General features: G+C 54.9%; 2 protein-coding genes across 5 annotated transcripts in view; one reads left to right on the plus strand and one right to left on the minus strand.

Moving 5' to 3' along the window:
* Positions 1-12,193, plus strand: part of FBXO38 (F-box protein 38) — a 56,595-nt gene extending 44,402 nt beyond the window's left edge. For all 3 annotated transcript variants that reach the window (XM_047778982.1, XM_047778983.1, XM_047778984.1), the window contains 5 exons: positions 7,955-8,121; positions 9,426-9,571; positions 10,064-10,167; positions 10,648-10,761; positions 11,536-12,193. In XM_047778982.1, the coding sequence (XP_047634938.1) occupies positions 7,955-8,121; positions 9,426-9,571; positions 10,064-10,167; positions 10,648-10,761; positions 11,536-11,714 (710 nt within the window). In that variant the 3' untranslated portion in view covers positions 11,715-12,193. The remainder of the gene's footprint in view (positions 1-7,954; positions 8,122-9,425; positions 9,572-10,063; positions 10,168-10,647; positions 10,762-11,535) is intronic.
* A 5,067-nt stretch (positions 12,194-17,260) lies between these two features.
* HTR4 (5-hydroxytryptamine receptor 4) overlaps positions 17,261-27,754 on the minus strand; it is a 172,858-nt gene continuing 162,364 nt past the window's right edge. Inside the window, exons 8-9 of one of the 2 annotated variants that reach the window (XR_007134651.1) lie at positions 20,532-20,803; positions 17,261-18,228 (exon numbers count right to left, since the gene is read on the minus strand). Coding sequence is in view for 1 of the 2 variants with exons in the window: in XM_047778991.1 (XP_047634947.1) it covers positions 20,716-20,803 (88 nt within the window). In the remaining variant the exon portion in view is untranslated. Of the gene's footprint in view, positions 18,229-20,242; positions 20,804-27,754 lie in introns of those variants that run through there. The other variant, XM_047778991.1, reaches the window with a different exon arrangement.

The raw sequence follows: 27,754 nt of genomic DNA on the forward strand, positions 1-27,754 counted from the left end.
CCAGCTCAGAGCAGACACACACACACGCGCACACACACACACACACAGGGTTGGATCCAGCTCAGAGCAGACACACACACACGCGCACACACGGGGTCGGATCCAGCTCAGAGCGCGCACACACACACACACACACACACACACACACGGGGTCAGATCCAGCTCAGAGCGCGCACACACACACACACACACACACACACACACAGGGTTGGATCCAGCTCAGAGCAGACACACACACGCGCACACACGGGGTCAGATCCAGCTCAGAGCACACACACACACACACACACACACGGGGTCAGATCCAGCTCAGAGTACACACACACACACACACACACACGGGGTCAGATCCAGCTCAGAGCACACACACACACACACACACACACGGGGTCAGATCCAGCTCAGAGCACACACACACACACACACACACACACACACACACACAGGGTTGGATCCAGCTCAGAGCACACACACACACACACACACACGGGGTCAGATCCAGCTCAGAGCACACACACACACACAGACAGGGTTGGATCCAGCTCAGAGCAGACACACACACACGCACACACGGGGTCAGATCCAGCTCAGAGCGCACACACACACACGCACACACGGGGTCAGATCCAGCTCAGAGCACACACACACACACAGACAGGGTTGGATCCAGCTCAGAGCAGACACACACACACGCACACACGGGGTCAGATCCAGCTCAGAGCACACACACACGCACACACGGGGTCGGATCCAGCTCAGAGCACACACACACACACACACACACAGGGTCGGATCCAGCTCAGAGCACACGCACACACACACACACACACACACACACACAGGGTCGGATCCAGCTCAAAGCAGACACACACACACGCACACACGGGGTCAGATCCAGCTCAGAGCACACACACACACACACACACACACACGGGGTCGGATCCAGCTCAGAGCACACACACACACACACACACACACAGGGTTGGATCCAGCTCAGAGCAGACACACACACGCACACACGGGGTCGGATCCAGCTCAGAGCACACACACACACACACACACGGGGTCAGATCCAGCTCAGAGCACACACACACACACACACACACACACACAGGGTTGGATCCAGCTCAGAGCAGACACACACACGCGCACACACACACACGGGGTCAGATCCAGCTCAGAGTACACACACACACACACACACACACACACACACACACGGGGTCAGATCCAGCTCAGAGCACACACACACACACAGACAGGGTTGGATCCAGCTCAGAGCAGACACACACACACGCACACACGGGGTCGGATCCAGCTCAGAGCACGCGCGCACACACACACACACACACACACACACACACACACACGGGGTCAGATCCAGCTCAGAGCACGCGCACACACACACACACACACACACACACACACAGGGTTGGATCCAGCTCAGAGCAGACACACACACGCGCACACACGGGGTCGGATCCAGCTCAGAGCACACACACACACACACACACACACACGGGGTCGGATCCAGTTCAGAGCTGACACACACGGGGTCGGATCCAGCTCAAAGCAGACACACACGGGGTCGGATCCAGCTCAAAGCAGACACATACAGGGTCGGATCCAGCTCAAAGCACGCACACGCGCGCACACACACACACACACACGGGGTCAGATCCAGTTCAGAGCACACACACACACACACACACACACACGGGGTCGGATCCAGCTCAAAGCACGCACGCGCGCGCACACACACACACGCACGCACACACGGGGTCAGATCCAGCTCAGAGCACACACACACACACACACACACACACAGGGTCGGATCCAGCTCAGAGCACACACACACACACACACACACACGGGGTCGGATCCAGCTCAAAGCAGACACATACGGGGTCGGATCCAGCTCAAAGCACGCACACGCGCGCGCACACACACACACACACACACACGGGGTCGGATCCAGCTCAGAGCAGACACACACACACGCACACACGGGGTCAGATCCAGCTCAGAGCGCACACAAACACACACGCACACACTGGGTCAGATCCAGCTCAGAGCACACACACACACACACACACACACACGGTGTCGGATCCAGCTCAGAGCACACACACACACACACAGGGTTGGATCCAGCTCAGAGCAGACACACACACACACACGCGCACACACGGGGTCGGATCCAGCTCAGAGCGCACACACACACACACACACACAGGGTTGGTTCCAGCTCAGAGCACACACACACACACACACACGGGGTCAGATCCAGCTCAGAGCACACACACACACACACACAGGGTTGGATCCAGCTCAGAGCACACACACACACACACACACACACACACACGGGGTTGGATCCAGCTCAGAGTAGACACACACACACGCACACACGGGGTCAGATCCAGCTCAGAGCACACACACACACACACACACACACGGGGTCGGATCCAGCTCAGAGCACACACACACACACACACACACACACACACGGGGTCGGATCCAGCTCAGAGCAGACACACACGGGGTCGGATCCAGCTCAAAGCAGACACATACAAGGTCGGATCCAGCTCAAAGCACGAACACACGCGCGCGCGCACACACACACACACACACGGGGTCAGATCCAGTTCAGAGCACACACACACACACACACACACACACACACACGGGGTCGGATCCAGCTCAAAGCAGACACACACACACGCACACACGGGGTCAGATCCAGCTCAGAGCGCACACACACACATGCACACACGGGGTCAGATCCAGCTCAGAGCGCACACACACACACACACACGCACACACACACACACACACACACACGGGGTCGGATGCAGCTCAGAGCACACACACACACACACACAGGGTTGGATCCAGCTCAGAGCAGACACACACACACGCGCACACACGGGGTCGGATCCAGCTCAGAGCGCACACACACACACACAGGGTTGGATCCAGCTCAGAGCACACACACACACACACACACACGGGGTCAGATCCAGCTCAGAGCACACACACAGGGTTGGATCCAGCTCAGAGCAGACACACATACACGCACACACGGGGTCAGATCCAGCTCAGAGCGCACACACACACATGCACACACGGGGTCAGATCCAGCTCAGAGCACACACACACACACACACGGGGTCGGATCCAGCTCAGAGCACACACACACACACACACACACACACAGGGTTGGATCCAGCTCAGAGCAGACACACACACGCACACACGGGGTCGGATCCAGCTCAGAGCACACACACACACACACACACAGGGTCGGATCCAGCTCAAAGCAGACACATACAGGGTCGGATCCAGCTCAAAGCACGCACACGCGCGCGCGCACACACACACACACACGGGGTCAGATCCAGTTCAGAGCACACACACACACACACACACACACGGGGTCGGATCCAGCTCAAAGCAGACACACACACACGCACACACGGGGTCAGATCCAGCTCAGAGCGCACACAAACACACACGCACACACTGGGTCAGATCCAGCTCAGAGCACACACACACACACACACACACACACACGGGGTCGGATCCAGCTCAGAGCAGACACACACACACGCACACACGGGGTCGGATCCAGCTGAGAGCACACATACACACACACACACACACAGGGTCGGATCCAGCTCAGAGCACACACACGCACACACACACACACACAGGGTCGGATCCAGCTCAGAGCACACACACGCACACACACACACACACAGGGTTGGATCCAGCTCAGAGCAGACACACACACACACGCGCACACACGGGGTCGGATCCAGCTCAGAGCGCACACACACACACACACACACACAGGGTTGGATCCAGCTCAGAGCACACACACACACACACACACGGGGTCAGATCCAGCTCAGAGCGCACACACACACACACACACACACACACACAGGGTTGGATCCAGCTCAGAGCGCACACACACACACACACACACACGGGGTCAGATCCAGCTCAGAGCACACACACACACACACACACGGGGTCAGATCCAGCTCAGAGCACACACACACACACACACAGGGTTGGATCCAGCTCAGAGCAGACACACACACACGCACACACGGGGTCAGATCCAGCTCAGAGCGCGCACACACACACACACACACACGGGGTCAGATCCAGCTCAGAGCACACACACACACACACACGGGGTCGGATCCAGCTCAGAGCACACACACACACACACAGGGTTGGATCCAGCTCAGAGTAGACACACACACACGCACACACGGGGTCGGATCCAGCTCAGAGCACACACACACACACACACACACACACACACGGGGTCAGATCCAGCTCAGAGCACACACACACACACACACACGCACACACCGGGTCGGATCCAGCTCAGAGCACACACACACACACACACACACACACACGGGGTCAGATCCAGCTCAGAGCACACACACACACACACACACACACACACGGGGTCGGATCCAGCTCAGAGCGCGCGCACACACACACACACACACACACACACACGGGGTCGGATCCAGCTCAGAGCAGACACACACACGCGCACACACGGGGTCGGATCCAGCTCAGAGCACACACACACACACACGGGGTCGGATCCAGCTCAGAGCACACACACACACACACACACACACACACACGGGGTCGGATCCAGCTCAAAGCAGACACACACGGGGTCGGATCCAGCTCAAAGCAGACACACGGGGTCGGATCCAGCTCAAAGCACGCACACGCGCGCTCACACACACACACACACACGGGGTCGGATCCAGCTCAAAGCAGACACACACACACGCACACACGGGGTCAGATCCAGCTCACAGCGCACACACACACACGCACACACGGGGTCAGATCCAGCTCAGAGCACACACACACACACACGGGGTTGGATCCAGCTCAGAGCACACACACACACACACACACACAGGGTTGGATCCAGCTCAGAGCAGACACACACACACGCACACACGGGGTCGGATCCAGCTCAGAGCACACACACACACACACACACACACACACAGGGTTGGATCCAGCTCAGAGCAGACACACACACACGCACACACGGGGTCGGATCCAGCTCAGAGCACACACACACACACACACACACACACACGGGGTTGGATCCAGTTCAGAGCAGACACACACGGGGTCGGATCCAGCTCAAAGCAGACACATACAGGGTCGGATCCAGCTCAAAGCACGCACACGCGCGCACACACACACACACACACGGGGTCAGATCCAGTTCAGAGCACACACACACACACACACACACACACACACACGGGGTCGGATCCAGCTCAAAGCACGCACGCGCGCGCACACACACACACACACACACACACACACACACGGATCCAGCTCAAAGCAGCCGTGCCTCGCAGATGCTGCAGCCCCGGCGCCGTGTCTTCCAAAGAGTCAGGAGGCTGGAGTTCTCGCGCTCTGTCCTCGTGCCACGGTTCTCTGCGACCGACTCCATGGCACTGGCGAGGGACCGGGTGCCCAGACGGGGTCCGGCTTTCTGCAAGTGACAGCTGCTGCCTGACGGACCGAGGCTAGGTTAAGCACACGGGTGGGCTTCGGAGTCCCACAGAGCTCACCCCGAATCCTGTCTTGGCCGTTTCCGAGCCGTGCGATGCCGGACCCGTGTCAGGCGTGTTGGGGGAGCGTGGTGGCTGGGCCTTAAGTCCTCACCTCCTCTGGATCTGAGTCCAGGGATCGGCCGTGACCCCGGTTATCCTTAGCTCACCTCGTACATGACCTGTTTCTTTCTCCATTACTGCCCCAAACCGTGTTTTTCATGCCTAACCATGTAAAGTTATGCAGAGCTGACTTGTTTCTTGCCTTGGGCAAGGTATACATTCTGTGTTCGCTCTTCTCAGTGTGCAAGGCGTACATAACTATGCCCACCTCCTCAAGCCTTTGTGAAGGTTAACGGAGGGCAACACGTGCCCACGTGCGTGCGTGTAGACGTGTGTACCCACACACACACTCCGTAGAGGGCTCACCTCTGCTAAAACCTAGCAGATGCTCATTTGTATCAGATTCGTGTTGCAAAAAAACACTGAGGGGATTTCTTTCCCTTGCGCTTCTCCAGTGCTGCTAGTAAACAAGACAAGGACAGGCCTAGTAAACACTTCGTCATAAACTAGGACACTCTCAGGAAGGCGACAGGAGACTCAACGTGTAAGCACCTCCTGTTTCTCCAATTCCCAGGACTCCAGACCTGGGGACCCTCAAACCCCGGTTCTCCCTTACAGGGTATTCCCCTGCTCCACTCCCACCGGGGCGGCCTTGAAACACCTCCTAAGTGACTCTCCTTTTGGAGTGTACCCCTAAAACAGAAGAGGAGTCCTTCCAAAGCTCAGATCCTAACGGCAGGGACGCCCAGCCTAGCTGCAGGCGGCACTGTGAGAGCTTTCGGGCCGTCGGCTGTCTGTCCTCCGCGGTCGGAGACTCACCCTCGCCTTCGGACTCTGCTGCGCAGGTGACTCAGTCCTCTGCTCTGCGCTTTCAGCGACCGACTGGTGTCCGCCTTGGCACTTGACTCTGGTGACCCTCCCCGCATCTTCTCTAAACTAATGTTGGCTCACATGGCTTCAGGCCCAGCCTTCTCTCCCTCAAACCGACTGTTCCGTTCAGCTTCTCACGGGACAGAGGATCTCACCGCAGCTCGGTCCCCAGCACCCCCCTGATGGACAGGTTGCCTGTTCACTGTGGATGAGGTGAGAGCAGACCTCAGCCACGTCTGGTTCTTCACCATCTAGTCCTCTCTACCTCCCTTTCCTGTCCCCGTCACTGCCTCCTCTTCCTCCTGCCACGTCCCAACGGAGAAAAGGAGTCTGAAAGGCAGGGGACTTGCTCAGTGTTCAGCATCAGTTACAGGGCTCGACTGCACGGGAGGATGCTGGCACTCGGGTCAGGGATGTTACAGACACGTCTGGGTGAAAAGACAAAGGATCAGGCACGTCGGCCGCACTGGATTTAGAGTATCATTCAGCTGATTCTGTCTTGAATTGAACCAGGTTCAAAATCTATGGGAAAAATTGGATCAGGTTGAAATTCAAGGTTTTAGAAAAGGAAGGGGATAGTTTTCTGCAGTTGGTATATTTTATAGTTATATGTCTGTTATATCACAGTGGCTTTCCCCTATACCCCCACATTTTGTATGAGAAATGGGAAGACTAGTTCTCATGTTTCAGAGCAGCACTTTCAGTGGAACTTTCTGCAGTGATGGACATTTCTCTGTATCTGCAGTGTTCCATATGATAACCGCTGGCTGCATGTAACTGTTGAACATTTGAGCTCTGGCTAGTGTCTGAGGATCTAAATTGTTACTTTTATTACATTTTAGTTAATTTGAATTTAAGTAGCAACAAGTGGCTAGTGGCTACCAGGCTGGGCTGGGCTGTACTTTAGACCAAAGTATCCAGGTATTTTTAAATCATTGTTTTTGAAGGTTCTGGTTTTAAGCTTGAGGTAAGACTTAAAACCAACACTGCTCATTTCCTGCGGGTGAATATGCAATTACACGTGAGTTACTCCAGGAACCATTACCCATAAAATTATGTAATTCAGTATTTGCTATTGTTCATTCTCGCCAGTGATTATTTCCTAAGCAATTCCAAGTCGTTCTCTGAGACTTGAAGTTCTTGCCAGGAACATCTTAGACGGGAAAAGGTATCTTAACATCCTGTCAAGTGTAAGCGTGACCTCCTTCTTTCGAATAAGAGGGAATCACATTTTCAACTCGTTTGGATAACTGTCCGTGAAAGATGTGTACGTCTGTATCATTTTATGCTAATCAAAGGTGGACCAGTCTTCCAGAGAGGATTCCACATAAGCTGTACACTGCTCTCTTATTTTGCATGAATTCTTTCTCGAGCTTACCACTGTTTTCATTTTGTAGCCACCAGGTGCAGGGTCCTGAAACATTTGAAAGTGGAAAACGCACCGATCGTAAACCGATTTGACTACGCACAATGCAAGAAACTGAATATGGATCAGGTGCTGGACCAGATCCTGAGGATGCCCCCGGAGAGAAACCGCATCATATACCTTCGCCCCATGCAGCAGGTAACGAGCTCTGCGTCTCTTTGGTGCTCCCCGCATTACAGTGATTTTTTTTCTTTAAGTCTTCAGCCTTTTCTTTCGGAGGGAGTAGCTTTTATTCATTCGTGGAACCCACAGCGATGAGCCTTTAGATTCCAGAGAGTTCCTTGAACCAAGCTGGACGGCCTCGGCAGTCTTCCTCGGCAGCACTTTTGTGGTAGAGCTTTGTGGGTTTAGCAGGTCATATGAGGAGTTGTTCTGCAGCAAGTGTTGCCCTTACTTCAGGTCGTCTGTGGTTAAGAGCAGATGCTAGTTTCAGACTTCCCGTTTCCAGCTCTGGTTCACTGACCGGTAGGTAGCAGGTACTTAACTTCTGTGTCTTAGTTTCTTCAGCCCTCAAATTGGGGGAATAAAAACCTAAAGTTACGGTGGTGGCTGCAGTGGTACCTGCGAGGTGTTAGAATGCTTGCTGGCGCGTAGCAGCAATCACACGATAATTGCTGCGGCTGTCATTAGGAGTGCTGAGAGTAAGCGCAGTCGTCGTCTTGTACCTCCGTGAGACGGCGGTTGTTGGCGGAGCCTCCTGCAGCCATCGTGTCGCAAATCCATGTCAGTCAGGCCGTCGTCGCGCCGTGCGCACATCTCAGACCTGGACCGTGGTGTGTGTCAGCTACGGCTCAGTGGAACGCGGGTTAGAGAAGAGGAGCCCTGCACAGAAGACTCTGCTTCATGTCAAAACAAAGTTTAAAGGAAATAGGAACTTTCGCAGGCAGTGTCTGAGCCTGGCCCCAAAAGAGGCATTTCAGCCAACAAATGGCTTGTTGCGTGTGTATCATTTGCTGGGGCTGAAAAATACCCAGGACATCGCTCTTGCCTTGGAAGGTGCTTTTCCAAGGACGTAGGCTTAGATGTCCTGACGATGGCACAGGGGCATGTCATGGGGAAAGACAGGGATGAGAAGGAAGCAGGGGGAGCACAGGCCTCGGGGAGGGACGAGGGAGTGTGCTGCGTGCTCGGCACCAGGCAGAAGTCTCCTTAGAGCGAGGCGCGTGGTCCTGCACGGTCACACAGCCTGTCTAGGGTGTTCTCAGAGCTGGATTCCTGGGGTCACATACTCGAATACCAGGGAGATGGAGCTGGCTAGACAGATGAATTTGCTGAGCTTCCCCCCTAGCACAGCAAGCGGGGTTCAGCGCAGAATGTGACGATTTTCCAATCAGCCAGAGATCAAAAAACTCAAGTCCCAAGGAGAGACTGTTCAAGCCCCAGGAGATGCATCTCTAAAGCCTTCTCTGCCTTGGTCCCTTCCTCTTTGATGTCTTCCGCAGGTGGACACTCTGACACTGGAGCAGAAGCTATTTAGTGGCCCCTACCCCTATCACATATGTATCATCCATGAATTCAGCAACCCTCCCAACGTCCGGAACAAGGTTCGGATTCGCAGCTGGATGGACACGATAGCAAACATCAACCAGTAAGTCAGCTGCAGCCCCGGCGGCTGCTCCTTCTCGGTCCGTTTCAAGAGCAGGCCGCCAGAAACTGGCTCTAATTATTAGTAGTTTTTTTTTTTTACCTTAAGTGATTTCATCTGGGCTTTTCAAGCACTGAAACATAGGAAATATAGCAGGAAAAGCCAAAGGAAATGAGGGTTTAAAACTGAAATGCATACATATACATCCGTCACCTTCTATCTTCAAACTTGGAGAAAAATTACAAAAACGGACTGTTGGTGTATGTTTAGCTTCGTCCCGTGAGTCGCTGGGCGTGGAGAGGAGATCAGACGAGCGCTCTCAGGACCGTTGGCCCCTCGGAAACCTGCGCTTCGAGTGCAGTGATTCTTCAGGGTCTTGTCTGAGGTCTTCGTGGGAATCTAGGCCTGACACATTCTGCTAGTTCCGTTCTCCTCCACATCCCAGCATTACCGTCAGTTTTATCATTTTTATTTCATTTCTCTTGCTGCCTCCAGAGAGCTTATTAAGTATGAATTTTTCCCTGAGGCCACGCGCAGTGAAGATGACTTAAAGAAGTACCCCAAGTACCCCTGGGGTAGAGAAATCTATACTCTAGAAGGTGAGCCTGGGTTTATAAACGGTGGGGAAGCCAAACGGGCTGTCAGCATCTCGGGGAAGACGGGACGGGGGCCTCGCGGTTTTTCAGGGTGGTAGAGGCACTGGCTGTCGGCAGGGAGCAGGACCAGAGGCGCGCTGCTCCGTTGGCGTCTTTGCCATCCCTGAGATAACGCGGAGCGGCGTTAAGACACAAAAAGCAGACGCAAACTGAAACCTGCTGCGGTGGGAGGGTTGCTGGCGACCTGAGGGCATCTGTCTCGGCCTCTTTATAGCGTGTGTGTGCGTGCGTGCGTGTATGTGTGTGTGGAGAGAGTGAAACTGAGGCTTAACAAAAGCAAAAGGTGCCCCAAATCGCCTGACGAAGTAGGAGCGGAGCTCGAGGCAGAATCCCCATCTCGGGGCCGGGCTGCGAGGGAAAGACAGAGTAGCGCAGCGCCCGCCCCGTCCTGACCAGCGGCCCTGCTCCCCCGTCTCCCCGCAGGTGTCGTGGACGGAGCGCCCTATTCCATGATCTCCGACTTCCCTTGGCTGAGGTCTCTGCGCGCAGCCGAACCCAACAGTTTCGCCCGATACGACTTTGAGGATGACGAAGAAAGTAATTATGACTTGGCGTGGTTTTTATGCTCTAGTGTGGAGGTGTCCTACTGTGTTAAGTCAACCTGTAATCTTTTCTCTGAGGTCACACGTAGGAGAGCGTTTAAATCACTCCCCGTAAGAATGCTTCTGGGTGCTGTTTGGTTCTCCCTTCGGAAGACAAACAGCCGCAAAGCAGTGACTGTAAACTGAACGGTAGACGCTTGGTTGACTCCCCGAGGCCGTACGAAGGTTGGTGGGAAGGGTTAGCAGAACAGGTTTTCCTGCCTCGAAATCTCGTCACCTCAACCTGCACACCCGCGTTGCTGCGCCCGGAGGAGGTGGTCAACTGTGTCGCTTCGCAGTTGCTCCAGTTAACCCTCCCTGTTCTGCTCCGTAGGAGCTGCTGCTTGTTAGGTAGCCCATGAGAACTCAGGACTTAGGTGTAGGTTCCCGACGGGGGCCCTTGAAGGAGCTTGGGAATACAGCTCTTTTCAGTGTGAGCACGCCTCAATATCCACTTGTAAGACATGTGACAGATGTTTGAGGAGGCGGCGGATTTCCTAAACTGCACGTGTATATGACTTACCCCCAGGTGCGTCTTCCCCTCGGGCACGCGTGCTCTCCCGGGCAGCAGACGGGGTGCAGAACCAAACTGAGGCCGTGAGCCACGCGTGCAGCAGTCACACCGCCTGAGAGTTGCAGGCCTGTCTCCTCGACCAGCTCAATCTGAGCGACTTTCCCAATGCTTCTGATAATTAATTGCACGTTTCCCCTTTGCTTTCCAAATCCCAAGGTACCATCTACGCGCCTCGAAGGAAAGGGCAGCTGTCTGCAGACATCTGCATGGAAACAATAGGCGAGGAGATTTCAGAGATGCGCCAGATGAAGAAGGGCGTGTTCCAGCGCGTGGTGGCCGTTTTCATCCACTACTGCGATGTCAACGGCGAGCCCGTGGAAGACGACTACATTTAGCTGGCCCGCCCTCTTTCCCGCCCTCTGCCCCTGAGCCCCGGGGCCGGCCAGCTGCCAGGCAGCTCCGCAGAGGCCTGGGGCGTGCAGCCGGGAGGCCCTGGCTCGGCGAGGCCTGTAGGAAATGGGTGCCGAGCATCGAATTTGTGTACGAGGTGTGTACACAGAGGAACAATACAAAGAGCCTTGCTGAGAACCCACTGGATAGCCTGTGTTTATGCAGTTTAATTTAAGAAGTCATTTAAACGAAGGCAGATAATTGGAAAGAGTTCATTTTGTCCGTTTTGTTCCAGACTTAGTTCATCAAGGGTCACTTTTTGGCTGAGCCTCCATTTACTGCAGTCTTAACATCCCTGCCAGTCATCCCTTAAATCTGTGCCTTTTCTCCAGCAGAGCCGTCCGTCCGTCCGAGTGAACCTGTTGAAGCGTCTTTGTGTCTTGTGCTGCTTTCGTTATTATTAAAACACCAACTAGACCCTGTAGTCAGAGGTGGCTCTGTTTTTGTGCAAAATGGTGGTTCTTTTTTCTCTTGGTATTTTGGTTGCCATATTTCTTAAAATCAAGTAAAAAGACTTATGAGTTTAAAAAAACAAAAAAACAAAACTGAGTTTGAAGAGGAAATGGAAAAGTTTCCCAAAAAACATTTCTAGTTATTTATTTCCATATTCAATTGTGTATATGCTTTATCTTGACTATAAAAATAAAAGTTTATTAAAAACTTTTCTCTTGCCTTGGAACTGGATCCCTCATGTTACGGACGAGTGCAAGGTAGTGCGTGGAAAAGCAAAGCGTAAAGGGGCGTCTGAGTAAGACTTCACTGTAAACCAAGTTCTGACCGCTTTCTTTTAAGTTCTGTTGCTGGAAGAGGTTCAGCTCTCGGAATTCCGTAGGACGCAGAACACCAGGAAGAGCGGAATTTCTCCACATACCTGGTCGTCCCAAGATGTCCTTTCTGCTTCCTCAAGAGCAGCTCACCTGATGCACAGCAGGGCTACATGCCGTACTGGGGCGTCAGGGGCTAAGGCCAAAAAGCCTTCAGAGCAGCACCTCCTCGGGGGGCTGGCTTTGCCATTTGGTAGCTGAGTGACCTCTGCAAGGTGCACCAACGGAAGGTCCGTGGGGACGTTTTGGAAACGCTTCCCAGACGGAATCCGTAACTGCGTGGGAGGTGGCGGGTCCGGCCCTCTACTGAGCAGGGACTCACTGGTGCGCAGGAGGCAGACGGCTCCCCGCGGTCCGGCGTGGCTAAGGCCTGGCAGGACGGGCATCTCAGGGCCCACGTCCCGCTGTCATTCGCGTCACAGAAACCCAAGGTGCCGGCAGCTTTTCCTGACCCTAGCAGTGTGCAGGAAGTCAGTGGCTCTCTTCAAAGTTCTCTCTGTTCCAAGACTGAAAATTCTCCTGCTGCCATTAGGAAGAAGGGTCCAGCGCTGTCTTCCCCGCCTTGTGGAGCGCAGCTCCCCTCTGCCCACTCCCCAGGTTAAAACTGCCATCACTAGAAGGCGCGAGACAGACGACGGGCCACTCGGGATTCCAAAGCAATGCAGAAGCCCAGCCTGCAGCTAAGACTCCGTCTAAACCCAGTTTCTCACCGCACCCGTCGTAACCAGACCGTCCCGTGGGAACAGAGCGAGACTGTGGAGGAAGAACACCCGTAGATGGGACGTCGCCAGCGGCGGCTGCTCTCAAAGTCTTGGTGGTTTATCGGTCACTAGATGCACGGCTTGAACAAGGAGAAGGACAGCCAGGAACACTAAAATCATTCCGAAGATGCCCGGACCGCAACACCTCAGAAACAAGGCAAAACTGGGAGGGCGCCTTCAGCGGCAGGCCCCAGGTAAACGTCCGGGATGGCCGGCTGGGCCGACGGCCCTGCCCTGCGGCAGCCGTCGGCTGAGCTCTTCCACGCAGGCCCGCAGGCGACTGTGACACGTGCGCAGCCGCAGCCACGGAGGAAACGTCAAGGAATGGGCCTGGCTGTGTCGCCACAGAGCTTCGTGTTTGCACACAAATCTGAGTTTCATATGATTTCCACATCACAAAAGGTCTTTTGCTTTGTTTTCCAACCACTTCACAAAACAAAAAACCACTCTTGCTGATGGACCAGAGGCTTGCCGTTTGCCCACCTGCTGCAGTGCAGTGTCTGGTCTCTGGGAGTTCCCATCATGGCTCAGTGGAGACGAGTCCGACTAGGATCCGTGAGGACGCAGGTTCGATCCCTGGCCTTGCTCAGTGGGTCGAGGGTCCGGCGTTGCCATGAGCTACAGTGTAGGTCACAGATGCAGCTCAGATCTGGCTTTGCTGTGGCTCTGGTGTAGGCCAGTGGCTACAGCTCCCATTCAGCCCCTAACCTGGGAATCTCCATATGCTGTGGGTACAGCTCTAAAAAGACCAAGGGGAGGAAAAAAAAACTGTTTCATGGATGGATTACTGAGTTAATGTCAGTTTGAGAGAGAATCGTGTCTTTCTTAACAATGCCTCCAGGTGTATGAAACCTGGCAATCACTTTAAATAACATCTGGCACCACAGTTCTTCCAGGAAGTACATACGCATTCTGGGTTTGTTTGGTTTTTGTTTTTTGGGCTTTTTTTTTTTTTTTGGCCACACCTGCGGCACCTGGAACTCCTCAGGCCAGGTATCGAAAGGGATGGACCCTGCACCACGGCAGCAACGGAGCCACTGCACCGCCAAGAGTGGATCCTTACCTGCTGTAGCACAGGGGAACTCCCTGGACTCACGTTCTGACTCCCTCAGGCAACTGGACTGCTGGGGGACGAGGCGACGGCTCTGCCCCGTCCCTGGAACCTCAGTTTCCTCACGTGTAAGATGGCAGCACAGCCCACACGGCAGGCGTGAAGGTCCACTGACCGTCCGCCGAATGGACAACGTGATGCAAGTGGAAGGAGGAGGAAAAGGCTCTCTCTTTTTTGTAACTTACCTTTCCAGAACCTTCCATTCCTTAGGATAGTAGGAAGCAGAGACAGAACTGGTGAGGCCATTAAGAGAAGCCAACAACACATTATGAAATGAAAGCGTCTTTAAGGTCGTGTGCCAAGTGCTCTGCACCCCCCTCCTCCCACCAACACTGACGCTGCCCCTTGACTCTGGGGAAGCTGGGCTGTGTGAGCTTAAACACCTTGCTTCTAGGACGTGGTGGGAGCAGGCTGACTCCAAAGCCTGTGCCACGGAGCAAAGCGGCTCAGTCCCGCAAAGGGAGGGAGGAGGCCAGGCCTTCCCCCGACCCGACCCGGCCCCAGGGAGCTGCCCAGTCAGCGTGGCTGCTGCCACTCCAACTTGAAACAGCTCCAGCTGACCTTCATGTGGGTAGTTCAGTCCCAGAAAAGAATGAAGGGCCACCTGCTGACAAGGAAGATACGAAGGAGTGCCGTTGGCAAGGCAAGGTGAGGGAGTCCGCGGGGCGGCTCAGCAGTAACGAACCCAACGAGCATGCTTGAGGACACAGGTTCAACCCCTGGCACCACTGGTGGGCTAAGGATCCAGCGCTGCTGTGAGCTGCAGTACAGATCACAGACCCCGCTCAGATCCGGCGTTGCCGTGGCCGTGGTGTAGACCAGCAGCTGCAACACCCATTCAACCCCTGGCCCGGGAACGTCCATGTGCCGGGGTGCGGGCTTAAAAAGAAAAAGAAAAGAGAAGGCAAGTTGCAGTTCTTACATGCTGCATCATCTGATTTATATATAAAACCAAAACCATGAATGTTTGCATGTACATTTGACATATGTAATTACACAGAACATGTCCTGCATGACATGAGCCAGGTGACAAGAGCAACCACTCCTCGGGAGGGGAGCGGGGCTGAGGTGGGTGTCGGGGGTGTGGTGCAGTATCTCCAGCACCAGCGCTTTTACAATGAGGCTGCAGCGCGTAAACACGTTCTGTGTACAAGCCATCCCCCAGCTCGTCTGCAAACACGTCTGCACGTTTCGAAGCCGGTGTTAAGAGGGGAGAAAGCCCTGCTGGGATGGAGTGAAGGGAGCGTTTTCAGCCCTGACTTCCGGCCGGAGAAGGGCTGTGTCCTGAGCAGATGGCTTTCCCCATGGCTCACCTTTCCTTTTCTGCAAAATGAAGTCAGTAATCCCTCCGCTCGAGCTGCCCCGAGAGGCTCAGAGACGGAGCTGTGAAGGTGCAGCGCAACGAACGTGCCTGCGGCGCTGAGCTGATGGGCCACGGAGCGCCCTGAGCTCCTGCCGGAACACGGGGCGCCAAGCTGCCTTCGCTGGGACCACCGGCAGCGTGGATGGCCCCGGGGGTGGTCCGAAACATACAAGGCTAACCCTGGGCTCATACATACCCGATGCTCGGGGTCCCGGGCTGGTTATCCAGTGACTCCAGGCTGCTGAACCCTGGGAGGCCGGACGGCTGTGTGTGGAAGGGCCTTTCCTCCGGACTGAGCATCCGCCTGAATCTGGCAACATTTAAAGCTGGAAATGGAGGCTCAGAGAGGTCACGGGAGCGACAGACGATACAGCAGGTGTGTGGCAGCGTCGTCCCCAGGAGGGGGCACGTCCCAAGTCCCTCTCCGCGTCCCGGCCGACTTGGAAGGGAGGGTCTTCCGAGATGAGGCAAGAGACCGAGCGTGGCTCGTTCACTGCTCTCTCCCAGCACAGGGTCCCACAGGCGGACGTGGGATAACTTCGTCCTGACAAGGGCCGAGGTGGCCGCATCTCGGGCTGCGGGCTTGGGAGTCAGGCTGCTGGTGCTCCCGTTCCAATCCACACGAACCAGGCCTGCCACTCAGGCTCATCGCCAGGTCTCCCGGTGAACGTGTGCCCGTCTGGAAAGCAGGGCACCTTCTGCTTCGCATCTCGCTAGGAAGGGATGAGGATCAAGTGAGCTAATCCACGTAAACCGCCGACCACAGTGCCCGGTAGAAAGGAGCTCATTAAGTGTTACTTTCTTCTCACTGCTACGTCATTAGTTTGCTGGTTTGTTATTGTCTAAGACACGCTCTGGAGCGAGCTGAACAAAGAAGCAAAGGGAAAGGGGAACCCAAGCTGAACACAACAGTAATTAGAACACACCCAGGTGCACTCCCTCTCTCCCCGCAGCCCGAATACGGGGAAGGAAGCGTGTCATGAAACCACGTGAGCCCAGGGCGGCAAGCTCGCCTGTGGTCAGCTCTCCTTCAGGCCTCCCCAGCCCAACGAGCCCGCTGCGTGCAGTGGGCGCCCCGACGGCTCTGACAATGTCCCCCTTTCAGACACGGAAGCAGAGGGCAGGCTGCCAGTTAGAACTTAATCACCTTACTTTCTGGAGTTCCTGTCGTGGCACACAGGAAAGGAACCATGAGGTTGCAGGTTCGATCCCTGGCCTCGCTCGGTGGGTTAAGCATCCGGTGTTGCCGTGAGCTGTGGTGTGGGTCGCAGATGTGGCTCAGATCTGGCGTGGCTGTGGCTGTGGTGTAGGCCAGCGGCTACAGCTCCGATTTGACCCCTAGCCTGGGAACCTCAATGTGCCACAGGTGCGACCCTAAAAAATGACAAAAGACCAAAAAAAAAATTTTTTTTAAATAACCTTACTTTATTTTCATTTATTTCTCTCTATGGCTGCTTTCTATTTATTTATGGTAAGTAATACCAATTTTCTTTCTGGAGTACCGATAGAATGTTTCTAAAATAAATTTATGTAAGTGAAAACTTGAAGTGACTGACTTAGGTAAAAATACTTTGTAATAAATGCTCAGGCAGGACACACATTCAGTAAAAGTCCTTGGGTGATGCGTGGTGGAACATTCAACCGTCCTGCCCGCTGAGGGAATGCCTCCTTCTGTAGATGAGACAAGTGAGACAAGCGCTGGTTGAGACCCAAAGCCATGTGGTGTCCCAACCTCAGGCCTTCAAAGCCATCCCTGATTTGTTTAAACTCAACCCAAACATCCTGCCTCAGTTTTCTAGCCTCGACAGAAAGGCGGGTGGAAATTACAGCTGCAAGAGCTCAAGGCACTCGTGTCTCCTCCCCCCACCCCCGGACCACCAAGCAGGCAAGGACCTTGGCCAGAGCAAGGAAGAGCCGTAAAGCAGAAGACAGCCCGGCACCAAGACTCGTGGCTTTGTTCTTACTGAAGACGCCATCGCAGGCAGTTCGGGACAGCCCTGCCCGCGCCCCCGCCCTGGTTCCCCCAGCCGAGGGCGTCTGGTTCAGGACGGAGCAGGTCAGCAGCAGGAAGCGGAAATGCTGGTGAGTCGGGAGGACGAAGTCTCAGCGAGAACGCGGTTTCCTGCCAACACACACTTGGATGGTAGTGGAAGTCTCTTTAGCCCTGCTGCTTTCCAGCCGCTGACCATGAGCTGGACAGAGTCTCAGGGCTTCTACCTGGACAGCCCCGTGGGCTGGAGAGCCGGCTGCGAGGCAGCACAGGCGGCCCCTTTACCCCAGGCACAGGGCACTCTGGTTGCGGCGTCCTCGCCTGGGTGGTGGTCAAGGCCGAGCCGGCGGGCGTGGCCACGGGCCCTCCTCCCGGGGAGCGTCCCTTCTTGACGCGGCGCGGCGGGCTTTCTGGAAGAGGACGGCCTTCTCAGAGACAACGGCAAAACGCCTCCTCCCTCTGAGTCTCCCACACACGCGCCTGGACTCGAGGCAGGCCAGGCCCGCAACCATCCAGGTAGAGCAAGTCTGCTTCTGCCCCGCGAACCCCCATGCGAGCGCCGGGTGTGTCACCCACACCGTCCCAGCCCTGCTCCAAACAGACAGCAGAATTTGCTTGTCCGGCCCCCTCTGAGAGGGGACCTTCGTCTTGACAACGGCAAGGGCTCCTACTCCTGCAGGCTCTGTCCGTTCCCTGCCCAAGAGCGCCTGTGACCTCCACAGACGCCAATCACGGACTGGCCCCACAAGCATAACCAGGGAGCCCAAGAGATGCGGGCCCATGGCTTGGTAAGATCTCATTTTCCCACCCGTGTTGTAATCTATGGATCCCTGCGGAACTCGAGTTGCCACTTAACGTGGGAGACTGCCACGGAGAAACAGCATTTGCTAAGCTTCTGGGAAAAGAACAATTTCACAGGGAAGAAACCCTACCTACTGTGTTTACGTGTGTGTGGACACACTACGCATGAAACGGCAGAACTCACTGAGTCTGGGAGACACTGCCGTCGGCCCGCTGCCTCCAAGTACTGAACGTGCTCCTCGTCGCGTGTGCTGGTTCTGGGGCCGCTCAGCGCCCTTCAGGCCGCTCAGGGCCCCTCAGGCCGCTCAGGGCCGCTCAGAGCTGCTCAGGGCTCTCAGGGCTCTCAGGGCCGCTCAGGGCCGCTCAGGGCCGCTCAGGGCTCTCAGGCCTCTCAGGGCCTCTGTGCTTGGAGAACAGAGACCACACTCGGCCTGTACGTGGAAAGTTCTGGATGCCTCCAAATTCACGCATCTCTGCCTTTCCATGACAAAGTGGGAGGAAGTGGAAATGCCCCTTGAGGTGGTTCATTCTCTCAGCACAGGGAGGGGCCCACAGTCGGGGAACCAACCAGCCCGTTTGTCTGCCGTTGAGGCGTTCCTGGAATGTGGGACTGTGGGGCTAAAACCAGGGTGTGGGTCACTCTGGGCCAACACCACCTGTCTGACCAGCCTTCTCACTGTATCAGGGGACAGAGAAGAGGGGCGTCATGGGGTGCTTCCCTCCTGGAATAAATAAGTGACAAGAAGGGGCTGGAAGGAAAGCAGGGCCAACAGGCTGAGTAGAAGTAAGCAGAGCTGCTGAGGTGAGAGGCTGCTGGGGAGTCTCCACCTTGTAGGGCTGGTCACACATGCGCCCAACTGCCCTACACTGTCTGTCGCCAGGCTTCCTACAACGAGCCGCAAGCAACCGTTTCAGTAGGGCTTTTATCCGCAGCCAAAAGAGAGGCAACTGAAAAGCCTCAGTCTCCACCTGAGAGGATAATTCACCCCGAGTAAGTGTGTGGGGCAGTGTGGACATCAGAGAGTCATCTCCTTGGAAATGTGGAGGAAGTGAGACACTGGAAAAGACGTAAAAGATGGAAGCTCAGGCGCTTCACAGGCGGGAAGCCGATGAGGTTTCCCAAGAAAGGAAGTTGGTCTGCGGTTGCGTCTTTGCTCAAATGAACAGAGTGCCCGGCCTGAGAGCAGGCACTGCCTCGGCATGGGGCCCTGGGAGCCCCAGAAGCCGTGGGGTCCACGTTACTAAGTTTCCCTCCCCAAAGCGGAAGTCGCGAGCCTCCCGACACGCATTCTCTGTGCCGGGGTCGGTCCCTGCCCTGGACACGGAAGGGGAGAGACTCGAGATTTACTTCCAGTGACCGCACAGCCAGTGTGCCCGTGAGCAAATGTCAGCTTTAAACACACACACACACACACACACACACACACACCCACCCCAGACTGGCTGTCAAGATGACCTTTGGAAATGCATCCAAAATTAAAACCTAAGCAGAATTTCCAAAGTCTACCCCCAAGAAAAGAGAGAAGACAGACAAATTTTCATGTCTATGAACCAAAAAGCACTGACGCGTCACTTGTCATAATTCAGTGCTCCTGGACAGACATCTCGGCACTGATATCAGGCTAATTTCACTAAAAGAGCCTTGATTAATTCACCCACCAGTGCGTGTCCAGAAGAGGGTCGGAGCGGAAAGCACACCGGAGCCGCGGCTCCAGAGGGAAGGCTTTGGGGTGGGGGGAGATCATCGTCTCTCGATTCCAACATGCTCGCCGCCAGAGAAGACGCACCGGCAGCAGGGACGTGCTGTGTCCCAGCAAAGGAGAGAGCTTCCTTCGCAACAGCGCTTCTGCACAACAGAGGAACTGCCCGCGGTGGCAGCCTGGGCCTCGCGGTGCCCGAAGCTCCTGCTCACCTCTGAGGCTCTCTGCGCTCCGGCCTCGGGGCCTGTCCCAGCCTGTCATCCGCGGACCTTCCCTGGGCCTCGGCCGGCCGCCCGGGCCTCCCTGGGGTGATGAGGGGTCAGGAGAGGTGCCAGGGGACCCTGTTCGCGCAGACACGAAGGGGGATGAGCAGCTTCGCTGGGAGCGCGCCCTCCGTCAGAAGCAGGATTCCAAGGATTCGGGGTCCTTGTGAACGGGCAGTTTCTCGAGCTCCTGGCGACGCCCACTGTGTAGGACTGTATACCTGGGGAGAAGGGCAGAAAGCTTGAGAGGTTGAAAGACAGCCTGCAAATGCTCCCAGGAGAGCACTCCCCCGACGCCAGAATTCCTCTCCACGCAGGCTGCGGCTTCGGCACGCGCGGCGGATGCAACCTGCTCTGAAGAAGCCCCAAGAACGTCAGAAGAGCTCATTTGAAAAGGAGGAACGGAAGGCCTGGCGGGAAGGACAGGCCCAGGTACGTGGAGAGGGAGGAGCCGAGCTGGGCCTGGAAGCCTCGACTTAGTCCCTGGGACAAAGCCTGGGGCCCGGGTGTCAGCATGAACCCCACCTCGCGCTGCACCGGGAGACCCCGCTTCCCCAGCAGGGACCTGGGGCTTGCACCCGTCCAGTGCTGCGCGTTGTAAACCAGAGTCTGGAAGGCGCTGTGGCTGCACGGGTCTGGCCGGTTCCCCGCGGTGACACCTGGCACAGCAAGCTGACACTAAGAATCGGAGTGAAATTTACTGCGGGACAAGCGCTGACTATTTTTCTGCAGCATCACACACTTGCAGTCTCTATGTTGACTGCATTTAAATCGGTCTCGATGGCAAGTGGGTCCTGTCCTCAGCCACCCGGGTTCCAGCAACTGGCAGTTACTCTTGGGACCTTTCTAAGTCTAGGAGCACTCCGACCACTCCCTCGTGAGGCCAGGGCCAACCGCATTCAGTAAAACACTTAACAAACACGTACCAGCTATTTGGCATCATGTGTGGACAGCCAACTTGTCAGCAGTTTCTCAAGAATTACATTAATTACGCTGAATGAAGCGGCATGCTGCTGACTTGTGTCGGCTGGTTGGCATAGACCACACATAAGCTTGTTTAACCTGCACACCAGCATTATGGTTATTTTTCATTTAAGTAAAATGATGCATGGCTTCCGCTACTCGCCCAGAGGAGTAAAGGAAATACGCAGCAGCCGTCTGTCAAACCTGGTCTGTCTGACCCCAGCACCCACTGCTTAACTGGGTCACACACCACCATGGACCTGGTATAAGACTGGAACAGTGCTTCTCAAGAGGGACCATGTGGAGACATTTTCGGGTGTCATGTGGGGGCGATGCTACTGACACTGGGTAGGTAGAGGTCGGGGTGCTGCTGAATGTGGCTCAATACACAGCACAGATGCCCACAGCTAAGAGTCGCCAGGCCCGAAGTGTCCACAGCACCACGACTGAGAACCATGCTGCAGAATAAAACGCCCTCGTAGCTGGACAGAAGCAGGTGCAGCTGAGGAACACACGCGTCTTTGCTCTCAGAACACGTCCCCTGCAGGGGCCGCGAAGACAGACCCGAGCAAAGGGAGATGACCTGAAGCAGCGCAAGCACCTGCGTGGGAGCGAGGGGGAGCGGGAAAGGTCCCAGCAGAGGTCGGACCACCCGGTCTCCGCGCGGACGGCCAGGGCGGGTCCCAGCGAGTCGGGGAGCAGAGGTCCGGGGGAGCACGACCCACCTGCTCTCGGCTCATCACCCTCCCACGCTTGGCTCTGCAGTTCTGCAGACCACATGTCGGCTTGCAGGCCGGCTCCTAGCGGGCTCCTCCAACGGGGGCGCTGGGAGGGAAGCCGAAGGGGCAGAAGGGCCGGACCCTCCAGGGAGCTTCCTACCTGTCCCTGCGTCACCCGAGCGTCATCCCAGCCGAGCTCCCGGAGCCCAGCAGAGGTGCTGCCTTCCAGAAGCAGCAGGAAGTCCACTGTACAGTCGCCCCAGCTCCTGCAAAGCTTCAGGACCGCCCCTCAGGGAGAGTGTCTCCTCTCGGGGTCCGAGGCTCTGCTCTGTGGGGCCCCTCTAAGTTTCCCAGTCGTTCTAGTTTTTCCCTTTGTTCCCTCAGCCCTAAAGGAAGTACCTGTGTCCTGTGGTTGCTGCCTCATGATACCATAGGGTATTCTTGTATACCCTTTCAGTAGTTAGCAACTATGTGCCTAGTTCACAATCTTTTATGCTGAAACATTGTTTAAAGAGCAGGAGCGGCTTCTGCCTTCTGACCGGATCCTCCGAGACACAGTGAAGCGGGGGAGGCGTGGGCGCATCTGGGAGGAGACTCTTCTCAGCAGAGGAAACAACCTGTGCCAAGGAGCCGAGGCTCGATCCTGCCGGGAACGTCTGAAGAAAAGCAGGACGCCGGGGCCAAGGCAGAAGGAGTGAGGGGAGCGCGGAAGGAGGCGAGAGCTGAGGCCGGAGTGCAGGGGTTCAGGGCCGGGGCTCTGAGCAGCGCCCTGACGTGATCTGAACGACTTCTTGGCGGGCTCCCTCTGGCTGCTCTGTTGAGAGCAGATGGAATGGAGGTGGGCCGAGCCCAGGGAGCCCAGCGACAATCCAGGGGAGCGAGAAGGTGGCTGGTATACTTAATTCCACCAGAAGGTTTAGCCTTTACAACAGCTCAGACTCCATCACGTGTGCTTGTGCTGCCCCTGCCGTGTCTCACCAACCAGAGGCTGTGTGACGCTCCGAGGGACCTAAACCACGGCTTGGGTCAGACAGACCCCAAACCGGGCTCTACCGCGCACCAGCGTGGTGATATGCAGCAAGTTACTGAATCTCTCTATGCCTTGCTTCCCTGCAGTGTAACAGAGGGATGCTCCTGCCTACCCTGCAGTACGGGGGCATGGACCAGACTACGTCATGCATGAAAACCAGTGGCACAGGGTCTGGCACAGACAGAATCTCCAAATATCGAAATGTCCTGCTTACTTCTTGCCCGCAATACCTCATTTAGTTATGAGTATATGATAATGGGGGTAATAATACACGCTTAGACTTTACTGTTTGTTTGTTTTGTTTGTTTGTTTTTTAGGTCGGCACCTGCAGCATATGGAGGGTCCCAGGCTAGGGGTCGAATTGGAGCTACAGCTGTTGGCTGACACCAGGGCCACACAACATGGGATCCGAGCCATGTCTGTGACCTACACCACAGCTCATGGCAAGGCCGATCCTTAACCCACTGAGTGAGGCCAGGGACCAAACGTGAGTTCTCGTGAATACTAGTCAGGTTTGTTACTGCTGAGCCATGACAGGAACACCCAGCAGTTGACTGTTTAAAAGTATCTTCCTCCTTTATTTCTCTTATAGGTAAAACCTACAAGAACTCAAGATAGAGAAGGCTCCCAGATCTTGCATTTCTCCCTTATCAGAATCACAAGCCCTCTTGTGGCACGCATGCACACACCAAAGCAGCAAGGACTGCTTTTCCCATCCGGGACAGACAAGACAGACAACTAGACTGATATTACACAGAAAAGAAAGTGGGACTCGGAGCAGCTGAGTGAGTGCTGAGCGCCACAGTGCATGAGCGGCAGAGCCTGGCCAGCACCACGGCCACACTCCTGCCTGCTGCTCTTGCCCTGAATGGCATTGCTTCATGACTTGAATACAGGTCTTCAAAAAAGGGCTCAGAGTCCAACGTCCATGTGAAATAGGGCTGTGCTCCAGGAGCTGAGCCGCAGAAATGTCCCCGAAGTGGGTGCTTGTGCAGGAGAAGCTTTGCTAATAGGAAGAAGAAAGCGTGCCCTGCGTATTTTATTGAGGAATTAGGGTATGTGCCGTGCACAGTTTTAATCATCACACACATGATGTCACTTATACCAGTTACTTTTCACAGCCCTAAATGGTAGCAACTGTCCTGAGACTTCCTATCAGTAAGCTGAGAAAACCGAGGCTCAGAGGAGTCAAGCAGGTGGAGGAGTGATAAGGTCACAGGGTCAGTGATGCTCACGCTCACCCTCAAAACACACCCCGCACCTCCGCCCTATTCACCGCGAATAAGCCGTTTTCACTGGCCATCAATCCAGTGCACGAGAGGCAGGTGTCCTGGCTGAGGTACCGTGTTTATATTTCGGATCGTGTTCGAAGATACGCCCCCATGGACTCAGGCACCCTCTACCTAACAGTGTCTCCTGAGTATCTGCCTTTCACATGCTAGCAAGTAAGCTGTTCAGGCAGGACCAGCAGAGCTCCTTTCTCCAGAGTTCGGTGGAGAGGCGGCATCTCTTGTTACAGATGTGGGGGGCAGACAGGCATATTTTCTGTTACAGCCCTTGGGTGGTCCTCTCCTCATGGTGGGTGGTACACCCAGAAAGGAGGAATTCGTCTAACTCCCTGGGCAGCACGCTAGCATGACGTTTGGCCTGCAGAGGTTTTCCCAAACTGTACACAGATGTAGATACAGATATATACAGAGAGAGAGATCGAGGACAGAGACAGAGAGCTAGAGCCAGAGACAGGTTTGCTTTTTAGGGCCATACCTGGGGCGTATGGAGGTCCCCAGGCTTGGGGGTGAACTGGAGCTACAATTACCGGCTTACACCACAGCCACACAGGATCTGAGCCACGTCTGTGTGTGTGAGCCACACCATAGCTCATGGTAGCACCTGATTCCCAACCCACCAAGCAAGGCCAGGGAACGAACCTGCATCCTCGTGGATAGTAGTCGGTTTGTAACCCGCTGAGCCACAGCAGGAACTCCTTCATGAGATATATGTTTAATTTGATACTTTCACTTTGATGGTAAATAAGCGACCTGGGCAGATTCGAGACGACCTAGCAGCCACTTTGTGAGCTCCTAGCGCCTTGCGCATTGCATTCGGTTACATGCGGGTCCACCTGATGTTGTGGTGACAGTCACGGATTTTTTGCAGCATTTCTCTAACAAGAGGCCTGAACGCATGTGATACTGCAGGCAAGCAGAACAGCATTCATTCCCTGACTCTGTCATTTACTGGTTCTGTGACCCAGTCACGTAGATTAGGACTCTACCTCATGGCTTTGCCGCGGCGAGAAAATGAACATCTTTAGACAGCTCAGCAGAGGGCTTGACAAGTAGTGGGTGCAGGAATCGTCAAGGGTGCAAGAAGTGTGACTTTCCAGGGTCAGAGAAGTAGTTGTGTATGGAGTAGTTAAGCATATAGGCTCTTGAGTCAAAATGCCTGGGTTACATCCTGCCTCTGGCACTGACCAGCACTTTGAATTATTCCAAATGTTCCGGGGTGTTGTGGGCACTCAGTGAGATGACACACACAACATGCTTATTCTAACAGTGCCAGCCGGCTATAAACACTCCATAATGTTTATTAGCACTGCTGCTACTTGATGACAGACCTAAGACTTGAACCCAGTACTTGACTGCTGATTCTGTGCAGAAATCCATTCTTTAATAACAGATCAAATGTCTGTTCACATAGCCTGGATGACAGGGTTGAAAGAAACCATCAAGGTGGCTTTACAGATTTAAAAAAACCCCAAAACAAAAAGCCAGCTCCAGAGAGAAAGGGTCATCTACTCATAGGGCTAAAAGTCTCCCAGCTGTTTGGTGTGGGACCCACCTGCAATCCCGCAGCCACGCTGCAGAGCTCTGACCCGAGTGTGTGGGTGCGCCTGGGCAGTTCCAAGTCCAGATGAGAAAGCCCACCTGCTGTTTCCCAAGCAACGGCGGCGCAGGAGGCCGCTCCCTTCAAGCTGGGTTGCTTTCCATCTTTGCATTAATTTACTCAAACATGACGGAAGCCACATTAGGTTTGGTAATTACCTGAGTCTACAAATTCATTCACTGAGCAATTAGCATGGCACTCAGAGCAGCCTGGATGCAGTAATTAGTCGCATAATAATAGCCTTCTGCCTGCCCAGCCTAGTATTATAAGGAAATGACTAGACTTTATCACACATCAGCCCGGCCCTCCCCCGCATGCAGTGCTCACAGGGGGGCGCTTGCAAGAAGTTTTAATTATTAAAATGAAAGGCGCACGGGTCTAAAGAGATGCAGACCTAAGGCAGAGTTTCACGAAAGCCAGAGCCCCATCACCCGGAAACAAAGATCTCATACTGGGTGTTTTGTTTTTTTTGTTTGTTTGTTTGTTTTATGTTCAGGGAGAAATGAGATTTTCAAATTCTAGGCATTTATTCATTCAGCCACTTATTTATTTAAAAATGTACTTTAAGGAGTTCCCATTGTAGTTCAGTGGTAACGAAGCCAACTAGTACCCATGAGGATTTGGGTTTGATCCCCGGCCTCACTCAGTGGGTTAAGGATCCAGCCTTGCTGTGAGATGTGGTGTAGGTTGCAGAGTCGGCTCAGATCTGGCACGGCTGTGGCTGTGGCTGTGGCTGTGGCGGAGGCCGGCAGCTGGGATTCAACACCTAGCCTGGGAATCTCCATATGCCGCGCATGCAGCCCTTAACGAAAAAAAGGAAGGAAAAACCCCCACATATTTTGAGAGTCCACCACCGTACCCTGTCCTGGAGGCAGCAGGGCGGGGAGGAAAATCCACAGTCTGTGTCCTCGTGGCGCTCACAGGATAGTGTGGGAGACCCAGGGCCGGATGCAAGGTCACAGCCATGAGCAGCGTTAGGGACGAGAGATAGCGGGCGGTGCTGTGAGAACACGCCATAGGGGATGTGGCCCAGGTTAGTGTGACAGGAGAGCGTGACCATGCTAATTCCGTGAGGGAGGTGAGAACTCGAAGACAGGTGGGGGGTAAACGGGTAAAGAGGAGGGAGATGTCGGCAAAAGGGCCGAAGGTCCTTCCTTGCCTTTTCCAGCTTCTGGAGGCTGCCCACCTGCCTTGCTTGGCTCGTGGCCTCATGGCTCTGACCTCTGCACCCTCCTGCTTCTTTACTATAAGGATGCTGGGGATTCCAGGGGCCCACCTGGACAATCTAGGAGGACCTCCCCATCTCAATACGTGCGGCTTAATCGCATCTTCAGAGTCCCCTCTGCCACCTAAGGTCATGCGGTCACCGATTTTAGGTATTAGGAGGGGCCTTCTTGGAACACTACTTTGCCTGTCACAGGCGATTCCAGGGTGTCCACGGATGCTGGTGACTCAGAGCTGTGGGATGGTAGCAGTGGAGGAGCTGAGAAGCAGTCAGGCGCAAGATACATCTTTTTTTTTTGGGCTGCACCCACAGCATGTAGAAGTTCCCAGGCCAGAGATCGCACGGGTGA

This window comes from Phacochoerus africanus, chromosome 4, assembly GCF_016906955.1.
Source record: "Phacochoerus africanus isolate WHEZ1 chromosome 4, ROS_Pafr_v1, whole genome shotgun sequence".
Lineage (NCBI taxonomy): Eukaryota > Metazoa > Chordata > Mammalia > Artiodactyla > Suidae > Phacochoerus > Phacochoerus africanus.